The following is a 15,559-nucleotide window of genomic DNA, read 5'->3' as shown; positions in this document are numbered from 1 at the left end:
GTAGAGCTGGCCGTGCAGCGGTTTGGTCGATCGGTGGTTACTGCAGGTTGTAGGCTTGTCGGAAGAGGTGGGTCTTCAGGTTCTTTTTGAAGGTTTCGATGGTAGGCGAGAGTCTGATATGTTGTGGTAGAGAATTCCAGAGTAGGGGGGATGCACGAGAGAAATCTTGTATGCGATTGTGGGAAGAGGAGATAATAGGGGAGTAGAGAAGGAGATCTTGTGAGGATCGGAGGTTGCGTGCAGGAGAGTACCGGGAGACGAGGTCGCAGATGTATGGAGGAGACAGGTTGTGGATGGCTTTGTATGTCATGGTTAGGCTTTTGTACTGGAGTCTCTGGGTGATGGGGAGCCAGTGCAGGGATTGACAGGGGGGAGAGGCCGGGGAATAGCAGGGGGACAGGTGGATTAGTCGGGCAGCAAAGTTTAGAATAGATTGGAGGGGTGCAAGAGTGTTAGAGGGGAGGCCACAGAGCAGGAGGTTGCAGTAGTCAAGGCGGGAGATGATGAGGGCATGGACTAGGGTCTTTGCGGATTCTTGGTTTAGGAATGTGCGGATCCGTGAAATATTTTTGAGTTGGAGGCGGCAGGAAGTGGAAAGGGCTTGGATATGTGGTTTAAAAGAGAGATCAGTGTCAAGGATTACCCCAAGACAGCGGGCTTGTGGGACTGGGGAGAGTGGGCAGCCGTTTACTGTAATGGATTGGTTCATTGGGGAGGTCGTGTGAGATGGGGGAAAGATGATACCATACCATACTTATACCATATTTTTCAGACAAGACACTTTCTCTCCCACCCCAAATTTGGGAGGAAAAGGAGGGTGCATCTTACAATCCAAAATGTAGCTAACGGGCTAGCGTGGAGTAGGGTTCACAGGAGGCTCCTGAAATCTCAATCTGCGCATGCACTGCACTATAGCGGCAATATTCCCAAAGCCCACCGCAGGGAAATCAATTAATGTGAAGGGGACTCCGCTCACAACATTTTATGAAAGCCCAGGGCATGCAGCCTTGCACAGATGAGACATACCCTCCTCCTAGCACAGTGTCTGCAGCATAGCCCCACTCCTGCCACCGCCGACCTTTAACAGCAGATGCCCCCCCAACCTCCGCCGGTAAGCAACCGTAAAAACGGACTATAAGATGCACCATTTTATTTAAAACATTTTTTTCCCTATTTTACTGCCCAAAATATGGGATGCGTCTTATAGTCCGAAAAATACATTATGCCATGAGTTTTTGTCCCCCCCCCCACCCCCATCTGAAAAAAATGACACTGGTGGTAGGAACAGACACTCATGAAATTCAAAGATTATTTTCTTTGCTCACAAGAAAAACACAAACAAAACCGTCTGACTGAGCTCCCTATCATGTATTAGAAGCAGCGAGTCAACAGACTTGTACTCATTAATAAAAATTAATAAAACATAAATCAGAATTAAATTCAATCTTTCGGTTTAACCTACCACAACAGTCCTGGTCTTTATAGTTGTGTTCACAATATTTAACCAATTTTAGACAAAATTACCTTTCGCCCATACAGACACTGGTAGAATATTACTCCTACAGACCACACGTCTACTTTGTTAGAGATTTTTGGGGGTTCCTTTCCAACCACAAAGCACTCCGGAGGCAGATACCTGGAGAAGAAAACAAAAAACTAAGATTATACAACAATGGTGTTAATGTCTTGTATGGTAACACATTAAAGTGATCATCCCCTTTCAGGAAAGTTGGCCCCAATCTCTATAAAATACCTTAAAAACTCATCAGGTACTCACCCCCCTTCCCTGGGTTCAGCGCTGCCTCCCTGCTGCTGCTCTGGCCCTTATGTTTTGGCTGCATTGGTGGTATCATGTGAGCAGCATGCATCCTCACTATAGCCAGTGACTGAGCTCATAGGCTTAGATCAAGCTGCCTGGCCTTCTTACTGTGGCTCATCGCTGATTTGCAGAGCTTTGAGGTTTCCTTGTTCTCTAGCAGCCGTGTCTGGAACCAGACAAACTGTAGCAATTGGCAAAACCTAATCCCTTCTAGTCACCCAGGCGTCTTTAATTTTTCCTCATTCTATGGCTGTCCCCTTCATCCACTTCTGTATTTCACTGCTAAGTAGCAGCTCCCAGTCCAGCAACCTCTTCATTCCTCAAGTGCCTCCTTTATCTACTGCACAACACTGGCATGAAAGCACAGTACTCCATCCATCCATTAGTATTTTGAAATCAGTGATTAGACAACCAATGAAGTACTGAGGCTGTCCTAGCCAAGCCCTTTGTGGCAACCACATCTAGGCATTTACCACTCTAGTGCTGCCCTGTATAAAGTCTCTTGAAAAAGTGGAAATTTATACCACTATGGATGTCTGGATTTGCGATCCTCATGCCAATGCAGCAGCTCACGCTATGGCAGACCTGCTTATCTTTCTTGACCTGTCCTTCGACACAGTTGACCACTGCCTCCTACTACAGATCCTCTCTCTCTTCCTTTGGTGTCAAAGACCTTCCCCTATCCTGGATCTCTTCATACCAATCGCACACTTAGTGTTTCCTATTCCCAAACTACCTCCTCCTCTCGCCCTCTCTCTGTTGGTGTCCCTCAAGGCTTTGTTCTAGGACCCCTTCTCGTTTCAATCTATAACCTTGGCCTGGGACAACGCAAAGTCATATGGCTTTTAGTACCATCTATATGCTGATGACACTCGGATCTACCTCTCTAGCCCAGATGTCACCTCTCTGCTGTCCAGAATACCAGAGAGTCTATCAGCTATATCCTCCTTCTCCTCTCGCTTCCTCAAGCTCAATGTGGACAAATCTGAACTAATTATCTTTCCTCCATCTCGCATATGTTCCCCACCTGATCTATCAAAATAAATTAAATCACACTTTCCCCTGTCCCGGAAATCCGCTGCCTCGGAGTAACCCTTGACTCTGCCCTGTCCTTCAAACTGCACATCCAAGCTCTCGCCACCCAGTCGCCTCCAGCTCAAAAATATTTCCAGGATCCGTCCTTTCCTCAACCATCACTCTACCAAAATACTTGTGCATGCCCTAATCATCTCCCGCCTCGACTACTGCAACATCCTCCTATGTGGCCTACCTTCTAACACTCTAGCACCCCTCTAGTCCATCCTTAACTCTGCTGCCCGACTAATCTCTCTCCTTGCTACACTCCTGCTTCTCTTCTTTGCAAATCTCTTCACTACCAACACTCACCTACAAAGCCATCCCTAACCTTTCTCCTCCGTATATTTCCGAACTAATCTCCCAATATCTTCCCTCACGTAATCTCCGGTCCTCCCAAGATCTCCTCTACCCCACACTTATTCGCTCCTCACCCACCCGCCTCCAATAAATCAAAGATTTCTCCTGGATATCCCCATCCTCTGGAATTCTGTGCCACATGTCCGGTTATCCACCACATTTGGATCCTTTAAACGGAACCCGAAAACCCATCTCTTAAAAAAAAAAGATTACAACCTGTAATGACCGCATGGCCAACTCTCAACACCATCGGAGCTACTGCAACCCCCGACCTACTGTCTCCTTCCCCATAATCCTGTACAATGTAAGCCCGCAAGGGCAGGGTCCTCTCCCCTCTATACCAGTCTGTCATTGTAAGTTTTGTTTACTTTAAGTGATATTTGTAATTTGTATGTAACTCCGTCTCATGTACAGCACCATGGAATCAATGGTGCTATATAAGTAAATAAATTATAATATGATCTCAAGCAAAGTTTAAGGGTATGTGCACACGTCAGGATTTCTTGCAGAAATTTCCTGAAGAAAACCAGAAATTTTCTGCAAGAAATCCGCATTTTTTTTTTTGCGTTTTTTTTTTTTGCGGTTTTCTTAGCATTTTGCAAGCGTACTTAGCTTGCAGAATGCTAAAGTTTTCCAAGCGATCTGTAGCATCGCTTGGAAAACTGACTGACAGGTTGGTCACACTTGTCAAACATAGTGTTTGACAAGTGTGACCAACTTTTTACTATAGATGCTGCCTAAGCAGCATCAATAGTAAAGGATATCATGTTAAAAATAATAATAATAATAATAAAAAAAATGGTTATACTCACCCTCTGCAGACAGCCGATGTCCTCAGCGGCGTCCGTTCCTATAGATGGTGCGCGCAGGACATTCGATGACGTCACGGTCACGTGAGCGGTCGCGAGACCAATCGCAGGTCCTTCACACAGAGCATCTATAGGAACAGAACCGGCAGCGTGCACCGCTGAGAGGCGGGAAGACATCGAGGGTGAGTATATCACTATTTTTTATTTTAATTCTTTTTTTTACCAATTATATGGTGCCCAGTCCGTGGAGGAAAGTCTCCTTTCCTCCACCCTGGGTACCATCTGCACATAATCTGCTTACTTCCCGCATGGTGTGCATCGCTTCTCGGCCTTTTGGCTAAGATCAAGTGTAGTATCTGTTCTTATCAGTTTAATATCTGATACCTGCTCTGATAAGGGTATACAGTGAAGATTGGTAGAGCAGCTTAGTATACATTTTTTGCAAAAAACGTATCAACCAAATACCCTGTTTTTTACATCTTTTACTAGCACTTGCGGATTACTGCAACATTTTTTCAAACTGAGTGTTTTTGGTTTTACTATTCTCTTTTGTGTCTCCATGCGGAAAGTAAGCAGATCAATGCATTCCTAAGTGTGCGGAGTCACCGCAATTCCGCAAATTTAATGAACATGTTGCTTTTTTTTCCGCGATGCGATTTTTTCACGGAAAAAAATGCAACATTTGCACAAAAAATGCGGAATACATTGTAAATAACAGGAGGCATATGTAAGCGTTTTTTTCGCGTTTTTATAGCGAAAAAAACGCGAAAAATACTGTACGTGTGCACATGGCCTCAATGTTCCTGGATTCCTATCCGCTGCTTTCCAGCGAACTGAAAAGTCGTTTCTTTATTACCTCATTGGGGTACAAAGTAAACCATGTGTGTATGCAGCAGTCACTTGGAGGCTGACATTATGGAAAAAATGAGCTCCTCCCCAGCAGTGTACAACGCAACAACTAGCACAAAGCTAATCAGTTTTAGCTTAGTGGCAGTAGGAGGTGGACACTGGGTTACATTCAGCCCCGTTTCTACCTTAGGTTTGTTTTTTGTTTATTAAGGATTTCCATTTTGCAGGTTGAGCTTGTGATTGGGAAAACAGTGGAACTGTGTCGCTCTGTTCTCCCCACTAAAGACCGAAAACACAGTGTGGGATTGCATCACTACTGTTGTCTCCCCGGTCCATCCGACAGGACCCTATCCCCCTAACACATTAAGAGTGTTCAGGGCATCCGCACTGGAGGACAGGCAGACTGGTCCTCGCCATCATCCTCTGAACCGCTCGCTCTCCAGAGCCAGATGTGCCTGGTGGGAAGACAGATCCATTTACCGCCACAGGCCTTCCAATGACAGCCCAAAGATCTGTGTGCAGCCATCCCAAGAAGGATCCCGGATGTTCAAGACAGGCATCTCCGTCCAGGCAGTAAGGGGGCTCCTATTAATAGGATAACATCTAATCCTTAGACATGCGGGAATTAATACAGGTCCATTCCCATTTAAATATACAAACTCCTGTCAGAGGACAAAATAATCTAAATATCGCGTCTACTGTGCTAACCTCCCCCCTCCTCATCAGAGGCCATCTCCAAAAATGTATTCCCCGGCTCCATTGCAGGCCTTCTCCAGAGGCCATGCCACGCCCTGTTAGTCCAGCCAATCTCGCCCACCGGCTCTTCGTGCACCCACGACCATGACTCCTACCTCCCAGCGCCGAGATCTCTGCATGGTTTTTAACCCCCAACTCCACCGGCAAGAGGAAATTCTTCGTACCTTTTCCTGGCTTCATCCCTTCTACCCGGCGCCATCTCCAGCCAACGCTCTCCTCTGCACAACTTCGGTGTAACAGCTGCATTCTCTGCAGAACAGCATCACCAGCCCCTATACACAAAGCCAACTCGGCGCCACCTGAAGCAGGATCCACAATCTGAATAAGCTCGGGCACTGGGGGGCAGCTCTCATATTGGCACTTTCTCCCCTCTCTCAATTTATGTATATCTCTCTCCTAGAGAGCCTCACTCTCATCCTCCTCCTATTCTCCATTTTGCTTGCTCCACCTGTAATAAGAAGTTTCCCTCTGGTCAGACCTCATCCCTCTGCCCGACCTGCAACCCATATGACACCCCAGAAGCCCCCCACTGCTCGTAACGAGCGTGTGATCCCACTGGAGTGGGCGCCCTCTCTCTCCCAGTCAATAGCCGACCTTGCCATGGTATTTCAGACCTTGGTGTTGGTCTTAGAATGATTATCCAGCACTGCCTCCAACACGGGACCCCCTATCGCTGCCCTCGGTGTTCAGGACCCTGCAGCCCCTCTACAGCCTCAAGTGGTTACACCAGGCAGGCGTTCCAGGGGTTCTAAAAAGCATACCGACACTAGTTCATAGTCTAGTTACTCCTCATCCTCTCTGTCCACCCTCCTCTCCGATGTTCCAGCTCCACATGACTCAGAACCTGAGTCAGTCAAATTCTTATCTAGACTCTGAACACATCTCTAAACTACGGGACATAGTAAATAGTCTAATTGTAGCTGTCAAACCCTTTACGACCAGAGGTATTTCAGTTTTTGCGTTTTCATTTTTCCCCGCTTCTTCCCAGAGCCATTACTTTTTTTTTTTTATTTTTCAGTAAAAATGGCCATGTTAGAACTTTTTTTTTTGCAGGACAATTTGTACTTTTGAACGACACCATTGGTTTTAACATTTCTAAGTACAGTGAAATTGTAAAAAGTGCAATTCCACAGTTTTGTTTTTTACCATGTTCAAAAAATGCTTTCTCCAGGTCAAGTTGAAAAAAAATAAAAATAAAAAATAAAATTATACGTTTGTTGTCTAAGTGGTGAAAAAAAATCCCAATCCTGTTTAGCGATTGGGTTAATTCTTTTATATTGATTTTTGTTTCATTTTGAATGAGGCGAAAAGGGGCGATTTGAAATTTTTTTTTGTTTTATATTTTTAAAAACTTTTTTTTTAAAACTTTAGGCATACTTTAACCCCTTCGCACCGCAGCCCTTTTTTGCTGCTGAGTTTCTATTTTTCGCTCTCCCTATTCCTAGAGCCATAACTTTATTTCTTTTACTTTTTTTCTCCTTACGCCGTTTAGCGATCGGTTAATTTTTTTTATATTGATAGATCGAGCAATTCTGAATGCGGCAATACCAAATATGTGTATGATTGAGTTTTTAATTATTTTGAATGGGGCAAAAGGGGGGCGATTTGAACTTTTACTTTTTTTAGTATTTTAACTTTTTTTTTTTTTTTTTTTTTTTTTTTACTTTTGGCATGCTTCAATAGTCTCCATGGAAGACTAGAAGCTGCCACAACCAGATCATCTGTATGTAGCAGAATTGCTGACTAGCTATGAGCACAAGGTGGCGCTCATAGCAATCTGGCAGTGACAACCATAGAGGTCTGTTGGAAACCCCTGGTTGACATGCCAACCCATAGGCGACCCGCGATCATGTGACACGGGCACCGACGAGCGGGATTTCTGGTGTGCTTGCTGTAAGCGTGTGTTAAATGCCGCTGTCACGAGTTTGACAGTGGCATTTAACGGGTTAACAGCTGTGGGTGGATCAAAATTCTTCCCGGAGCTGTTAGCGGCACATGTCAGCTGTTCAAAACAGCTGACATGTGCCGGAAAAGATGTGGGCTCACCACCGGTGCCCACATCAAAGGGAGGGTGTGTCAGACATCGGCGTAATATTACATCTGATGTCGGAAAGGGGTTAATTTCCGGGACGATAGGCTCCCAGTGATCGATGACGCCTGGGATCCGAGACGTCATCTCCCAGGGTTACAAGATAGAATTTTCTACGTTCCCTCGTTTTCGTTTTGGCGAGACCCGCCCACCAAAAGGACTCTTCCCGCATTCCTTGGTTTTTCAAGGTCATGAGCCTGCTCTCCATTCCTTCATCAGATCACTTTTCTAGTCAAATGTGTTTGTGGTTCCAATCAAGGATGGCTCTGTTCGTCCCATTTTGGATCTCAAGCTATTGAACAAACATGTTTGACTATGCCATTCCAGAATGGAGTCTATTCGCTTCGTCATGGCCTCCATGGAACCTGAGGAATTCCTATACTCATTAGACATTCAAGATGCCCATCTACACATTCCCATTATTCCTCCTCACCAGAGAATTCCTTGGTTCACGGTACAGCAATCCCACTTTCTGGGTGATGTGGCTAGGCCAAACGGCTGCGCCGTGGACGGAGTCTTCATGAAGGTAATGGTTATGGCCATTCTTCGGAGCAAAGGCATCCTCAACACTCTTTACTTACACGACATTCTCATCACGGCTGTGTGTTTCTCAGAATATCACGAGAGTCCAGATCACTCTGGACACCCTCTCTGGTCTGGGCTCAATTATCAACATATCAAAGTAGTCTCCAATTCCAGTCCAACATTGTTTTTCCTAGGAATGTTCAACACCACGTGATCAAGAGTTTTGAAACACCATTTTATCACGCGGGATTCGGTCCCTTAGAGGCACATCTCTTCATTTGTTCCCTTTCTGTATGAACGTCCTAAGAAAGTTTGTTGTGTCAATGCAAGCAGTTCCATACACGTACCCTTTAAAATGATTGTATCAAGATTGGACAGGTTGACCCATTTCCTGGAACGTCCCTCCCTGAATAAAGAAGTCCCTAGAATGGTGGACTCCATCTCCCCTAGTCCATTGTGGGAGATCCTTTCGGCCAATTTGTTGGAAGATCGTTACAACAGATGTCAGTCTTCTCGGCGGAGGAGCAGATTCTCCAAAGTTAACAGTCCAGGGCCGATGGTCCGCCCAGGAATTGTCTCTTCCTATTAACATTCTGAAACTCAGGGCAATCTTCCTCTACTTCACTGGCAGGACATTCTCCTCAATCATCCGATTCAAGTCCAAACAGACAATGCCATGAGGCTGAGCAGTATTGTTAGAAAAGTCGAGGATTCTGTTATGGACTGAGCAGAACGTACAGAGGATCTTAGCAGTACACATTCCAGGAGTGGAGAAGTGGGTTGCCGATTTTCTCAGCCGAGAGGGTCTCGCCACCGCTGAATGGTCCCTCAACCCATCAGTATTTCACAATATTTGTTTCCGATGCAGGACTCCCGACGTCGATCTGATGGTATCCAGACTGAATCATAAGGTTCCTTGGTTTGTCTCCAGAGCACACAAACTGTTAGCTTAGTAATTACTTGGTCTCAGTTCTCCCGTACATTTTCCCTCATTTGCCACTGATCCCTAGGGTGGTCAAGAAGATCAAGACAGAGGGAGTGTCTCATTCTCATCGCTCCAGACTGGCCCAGAAAGGAGAAGTAATCAACGTCTTCATGGACACTCCGGGAGTTTCTCAAGCAGGGTCCTCTCTTCCACCTGAATTCTCAGTCTCAATTTGACGGCATGGAGGATGAAACCACAGTTCTGAAACCCGCAGGATTTTCAGGTTGTTCAAACCATGATTAGAGCTAGGAAGCCGCCTTCCTCTCGCATTTACCACTGTGTGTGGAAAGCCTTTTTCTGCTGGTGAGAAAATAATCTAATCTCCCCAATAGTTTTTCATCTGCCTTCGGTTTTGTCCTTTCTACAATCAGGTCTGGAATCTGGCCTCAGTTCTCTCAAGGGGCACCCTTTTTCAAAAGAATCTAGCATCTCGTTCTCCGATCAAGACCTTCCTGCAGGGAGTTGTGCACTCTGCTCCACCTCCCAGTCTCTGGTAGAATCTTGGGACCTCAATCTAGTGCTCGATCTTCAAGAGTCACCCATTCAAAATTCTACGAGAAATTTCTTTCACTCCTTTTCTGTAAAGTTGCTTTCCTGGTCGCCATCATTTCTATTACACGGAGTTTCCGAACTTGCAGCTTTCTCTTGTTGCTTCCACCATCTGAGTCCCACCAGGACAAGGTAGTGTTATGGCCGATACCATCCTTTCTCCCCAAAGTAGATTCTACAGTTCACCTTAATGAGGCTATTGTTCTTCCTTCCTTTTATCCGTCATTTCTCATCCTCGAGAGCAGTCCCTAAACAAACTGTCTCTACCATTGTGGATTCGCTGTTCATAATTCACAAAGGACTACGGAAAAGTTTAGCTGCTTCCAAGTCTACCATTGCTCGATGGGTTCATTTTGCCATTCTGGAAGCGTATCGACAGACAGAATGAGTCCACTCAAGGTCACCATGCACTCCACTGGCCTCCTGAGCCATCCGCCACAAGGTGTCAATCTCACAGATTTGTAAAGGTACCGTCACACATAACGATATCGTTAACGATATCGTTGCTTTTTGTGACGTAGCAACGATATCGTTAACGAAATCGTTATGTGAGACAGCGACCAACGATAAGGCCCCTGCTGGGAGATCGTTGGTCGCTGGGGAAAGTCCAGCACTTTATTTCGTCGCTGGATCTCCCGCTGACATCGCTGAATCGGCATGTGTGACGCAGATTCAGCGATGTCATCTCTGGTAACCAGGGTAAACATCGGGTTACTAAGCGCAGGGCCGCGCTTAGTAACCCGATGTTTACCCTGGTTACCATTGTAAATGTAAAAAAACAAACACTACATACTTACATTCCGGTGTCTGTCACGTCCCTCGCCTTCAGCTTCCCGCACTGACTAGGCGCCGGGCAGCTGTAAAGCAGAGCACAGCGGTGACGTCACCGCTGTGCTTTACGGCCGGCGCTTAGTCAGTGCGGGAAGCTGAAGGAGAGGGACGTGACAGACAGTCCCCAGTGGCTATGACCGGAGAGCAGATAGAGAATGCTGAAGGGCCCTGTGTGAGGAGATATTGACCCTCAGAAGCAACAAAGATATTTCCAACCAGCAGACAAAAATTGGCACAGCATTCTGGCAACTATTATAAAGCCTAAATTCTGGAATGAGATCCTGGGGTACCTAAAACTTACCTCAGGCATCCCATCTATTCAGAAGGGTGCAGTAGTTGCTAGTGTCCACTAGTGATAGGAGTTGAGAGATAAGAAGGGCTAAGGTTAAGGCCTTCCCTGAGAACGCAAGGGGCCTGGCCATTTGCATGGGAAATAAACTATGCAGAGTACAAGCTAATTTGGTTGCAACAACAACAGGGAGTAGTTCTGGGTCCTCAAGGAAGCTCAGAGCAGGACAGAGCAGAGAAGTGCCTACCTGAACCCACGGACTATCAGATGGAGCTTCAAGACATTTCTATCTGATTTTCACTGAAAGTAAAGGCGCACACTGGAGGGGGAATGTTTTTGGCAGGTAGAAAAACATTTCCATAAAAACACCACATTGTCATGCACATGTTCAGTCCTCTGTTAAGGCCCCGTCACACATAGCGAGATTGCTAGCGAGATCGCTGCTGAGTCACAAGTTTTGTGACGCAACAGCGATCTCAGTAGCGATCTCGCTATGTGTGACACGTAGCAGCGATCAGGCCCCTGCTGTGAGATCGCTGGTCGTGTCGGAATGGCCTGGGCCATTTTTTGATCATTGAGGCCCCGCTGACATCGCTGAATCGGTGTGTGTGACGCCGATTCAGCGATGTCATCGCTGGTAACCAGGGTAAACATCGGGTTACTAAGCGCAGGGCCGCGCTTAGTAACCCGATGTTTACCCTGGTTACCATCGTTAAAGTAAAAAAAACAAACACTGCATACTTACCTACCGCTGTCTGTCCTCGGCGCTCTGCTTCTCTGCTCTGGCTGTGAGCACAGCGGCCGGAAAGCAGAGCGGTGACGTCACCGCTCTGCTTTCCGGCCGCTGTGCTCAGTCAGTGCAGAGGAAAGCAGAGCGCCGAGGACAGACAGCGGTAGGTAAGTATGTAGCGTTTGTTTTTTTTACTTTAACTATGGTAACCAGGGTAAACATCGGGTTACTAAGCGCGGCCCTGCGCTTAGTAACCCGATGTTTACCCTTGTTACCCGGGGACTTCGGCATCGTTGAAGACAGTTTCAACGATGCCGAAGTCTTTCCCCTGATCGTTGGTCGCTGGAGAGAGCTGTCTGTGTGACAGCTCTCCAGCGACCAAACAGCGACGCTGCAGCGATCCGGATCGTTGTCGGTATCGCTGCAGCGTCGCTAAGTGTGACGGGGGCTTTACTTTTAACTGCTTCAGGGTTTGCAAAAAATAAAGAATTTAATAACATGTTCATTCTTCGGGTAGCTTCTTTTCGAAGCCACCCACTGTTTATAGTTGAAAGTTTAGAGAAAAGACGACAACAACAACAGTGCCAGCAAAGTCACTTCAAGAAAAAGACCACCGAAAGGGTCTTGATGCAACGTCTGCTAGGAAAGCCTCAGTGGGTGCATCGGCATCTTAAAAGGTGTCGTGTGCACATAGAAGGCCTCAGAGAGAAGATGATGCCTTCTGAACGGAAGAGGAGGGAAGGTGCAAGGCTAGCGTACAGACGCTCTGTACTAAAAGAAGGAATACTGCAACTTAGACCCAGCAGAAGATGAGAACGTGTGTAGAATCAGCCAGCTGCCGGCGATGCATGCAGAGGCTGTCAGAGAATGCCCGTAAGATTGGAAGAAATGATGGATGATACCCTAAACAGTTATTCAACACTATCAATTCTCTCCTCAGTCCCCCAGCACCCCCTCCCTCTCAAATTATCTTGGCGGAAGACTGCCTCATTTTTCAAGCAGAAGATTGATAACATCAGAGACAGTTTTGTCCGACAACCCCCAGAGCCCTTCCTCCCAACTTCCCAGCCCTCCACCTCCAAAACCAACTTCTCCACCATTACAGAAGATCGACTCTCCACTCTACTCTCAAGATCGCATCTCACTAACTGTGCATTTGACTCGATCCCATCCCACTTCATCCCAAACCTCACCATAGTCTTCATTCCAACCCTAACCAGTCTCTTCAACCTATCACTAACTGGTGTTTTCCCCCTAAAGCTTTAAACATGCCTCAATCACACCTATCCTCAAAAAGCCCTCTCTTGACCCATCCTCTGTATCTAACTATCGCCCTATATCACTTCTCCCTTATGCCTCGAAACTACTGGAACAACACCACATCCATCTTGAACTGTCCTCCCATCTATCTTCCTGCTCCCTCTTCAACCGCTTACAATCTGGCTTACAGTCACACCACTCCACAGAAACTGCCCTAATTAAGGTCACCAATGACCTATTAACAGCCAAGAGCAAGCAACACTACTCTGTCCTCCTTCTCCTGGACCTGTTTTCTGCCTTTGACACAGTGAACTATTCCCTATTATTACAGACCCTCTCATCTCTTGGCATCACGGACTTGGCCCTATCCTGGATCTCGTCAAACCTAACAGACACGACATTCAGCGTCTCCCACTCACACACCACCTCCTCACCTCACCTCACCCTATCTGTCGGAGTCCCGCAAGGTTCAGTCCTAGGGCCCCTGCTCTTCCCCATTTACACATTTGGCCTGGGACAGCTCATAGACTCTCCCCTCTATGCTGATGACACACAGATCTACATCTCTGGACCAGATATCACCACCTTACTAACCAGAATCCCTTAATGTCTGCCCGCTATTCCATCCTTCTCCGCTAGATTTCTAAAACTTATTATGGACAAAACAGAATTCATCATCTTTCCCCCATCTCACACGACCCCCTCCCACCCCCCCAACGAACCTATCCATTACAGTAAACGGCTGCCCACTCTCCCCAGTCCCACAAGCTCGTTGCCTCAGGGTAATCCTTGACACTGATCTCTCCTTCAAACCACATATCCAAGCCCTTTCCACTTCCTGCCGCCTTCAACTCAAAAATATTTCACGGATCCGTACATTCCTAAACCAAGAATCTGCAAAAACCCTAGTCCATTCCCTCATCATCTCCCGCCTTGACTACTGCAACCTCCTGCTCTGTGGCCTCCCCTCACACCCCTCCAGTCTATTCTAAACTCTGCTGCCCGACTAATCCACTTGTCTCCCCGCCTCTCCCTCTGTCAATCCCTTCACTGGCTCCCCATTGCCCAGAGACTCCAGTACAAAACCCTAATCATGACATACAAAGCCATCCAAAACCTGTCTCCTCCATACATATGTGACATCATCTCCCGATACTTACCTGCACGCAACCTCCGATCCTCACAAGATCTCCTTCTCTACTCCCCTATTATCTCCTCTTCCCACAATCGCATACAAGATTTCTCTCGTGCATCACCCCTACTCTGGAACTCTACCACAACACATCAAACTCTCGCCTACCATCGAAACCTTCAAAAAGAACCTGAAGACCTACCTCTTCCGACAAGCTTACAACCTGCAGTAACCACCGATTGACCAAGCCGCTGCACGACCAGCTCTACCCTAACCTATTGTATCCTCACCCATCCCTTGTAGAATGTGATACCTCGCGGGCAGGGTCCTCTCTCCTACTGTACCAGTCGTGACTTGTATTGTTTAAGATTATTGCACTTTTTATTATGTATACCCCTCCTCACATGTAAAGCACCATGGAATAAATGGCGCTATAATAATAAATAATTATAGCAGAAGCTAGGTGATCCCGGAGGCTTCCCAAAAAGTAAGGAATGCAGCAGGGTGAATAATCTTTAAATTGTTGACAGCCCTGGCTCAGTTTTCCAGTAGATCCTTCTTTCCTTTTGAAAGGCAGGTAGTAATAATCTACGCTAGTCTATCAGATTGGCGAATGGCGTTCAACCATCACAGCGCTCAGCGTCTCTGAAAAAAATCCCACTTTAAGAACAAGCTGCTGAAACTGAGTGATGTCTTTCTAGCTCTCTCCCATTTATCTCCTCTGGGACCGTCCTCTTCACATGCATTCAGACAACTCTACTGCGATTCCCTAACAACCATCAAAGGGAAACCATGAGTCCTTCAGCTATCACGTAAGCACCCAGAATTCACTGGGCAGGGCAGCATGTGCCAAATCTCTGTGATCCACATTCCTGGACAAGAAAATTAGTACTTGGGTCTTTCTCAAAGAAACTCTAGATCCAGGAGAGTAGGCTACCCACACAGATCTGCCTTTGCCAGAGCACCCCCGGTGTGGACCCTTTTTTAGTGCCCTGTATGAATCACAAGGTCCAACGCATGTCGACAGCTTTTAAGACCTGATGATCTTTGTCCAAAAAAGGGACAAGAGCATCTAGCACAGAGTTCTCTCTTTCCGCATCTTCTGCCCACAGTTCCTCATCATAGCGCTGAACTGGCCTTGCCTGGTACTCCGATCTTACCAAGCCAAATTCACTTTCCTCCTTGCCCCAACCTTATTTTACAATGTCTCCTGTTCCACCCCCCCCCCCCCCCCCCCCTTGCCTCAGCTGTGTTTAATGGCATGGTTGCTGCAGCCAAGGTTCTGACTAAGCTCATATGCTACAATCTGACAAGGTTTACATAGTATCTGAAGCCCCTACTTTTCCTTGTGTGAACAAAGGTGTCAGTCTCATGGGTTTGTACATGCCTGAGAATCTTTCTTTTCTTCAGTCCAGACTGGATGCAAGCCTCAGCCTTGCAGGGCTCTGCTCATTCTTTTAGCGCATCCTGGTCAAAAATGGTTAAGACGATCCTCCAGGGAG

At 46.6% G+C, this 15,559-nt stretch overlaps 1 protein-coding gene and 1 pseudogene across 7 annotated transcripts in view; one reads left to right on the top strand and one right to left on the bottom strand.

Annotated features, from left to right (window-relative positions):
* TLK2 (tousled like kinase 2) overlaps positions 1–15,559 on the bottom strand; it is a 183,600-nt gene that overhangs the window by 23,427 nt on the left and 144,614 nt on the right. For all 7 annotated transcript variants that reach the window (XM_069751340.1, XM_069751338.1, XM_069751343.1 and 4 more), the window contains one exon: positions 1,525–1,636. In XM_069751340.1, the coding sequence (XP_069607441.1) occupies positions 1,525–1,636 (112 nt within the window). The remainder of the gene's footprint in view (positions 1–1,524; positions 1,637–15,559) is intronic.
* On the top strand, positions 4,380–4,516 carry LOC138668181 (U2 spliceosomal RNA; annotated as a pseudogene).

Source organism: Ranitomeya imitator, chromosome 2 (assembly GCF_032444005.1).
Source record: "Ranitomeya imitator isolate aRanImi1 chromosome 2, aRanImi1.pri, whole genome shotgun sequence".
Classification (NCBI taxonomy): domain Eukaryota; kingdom Metazoa; phylum Chordata; class Amphibia; order Anura; family Dendrobatidae; genus Ranitomeya; species Ranitomeya imitator.
This window is presented reverse-complemented; position numbering and strand designations above follow the sequence as displayed.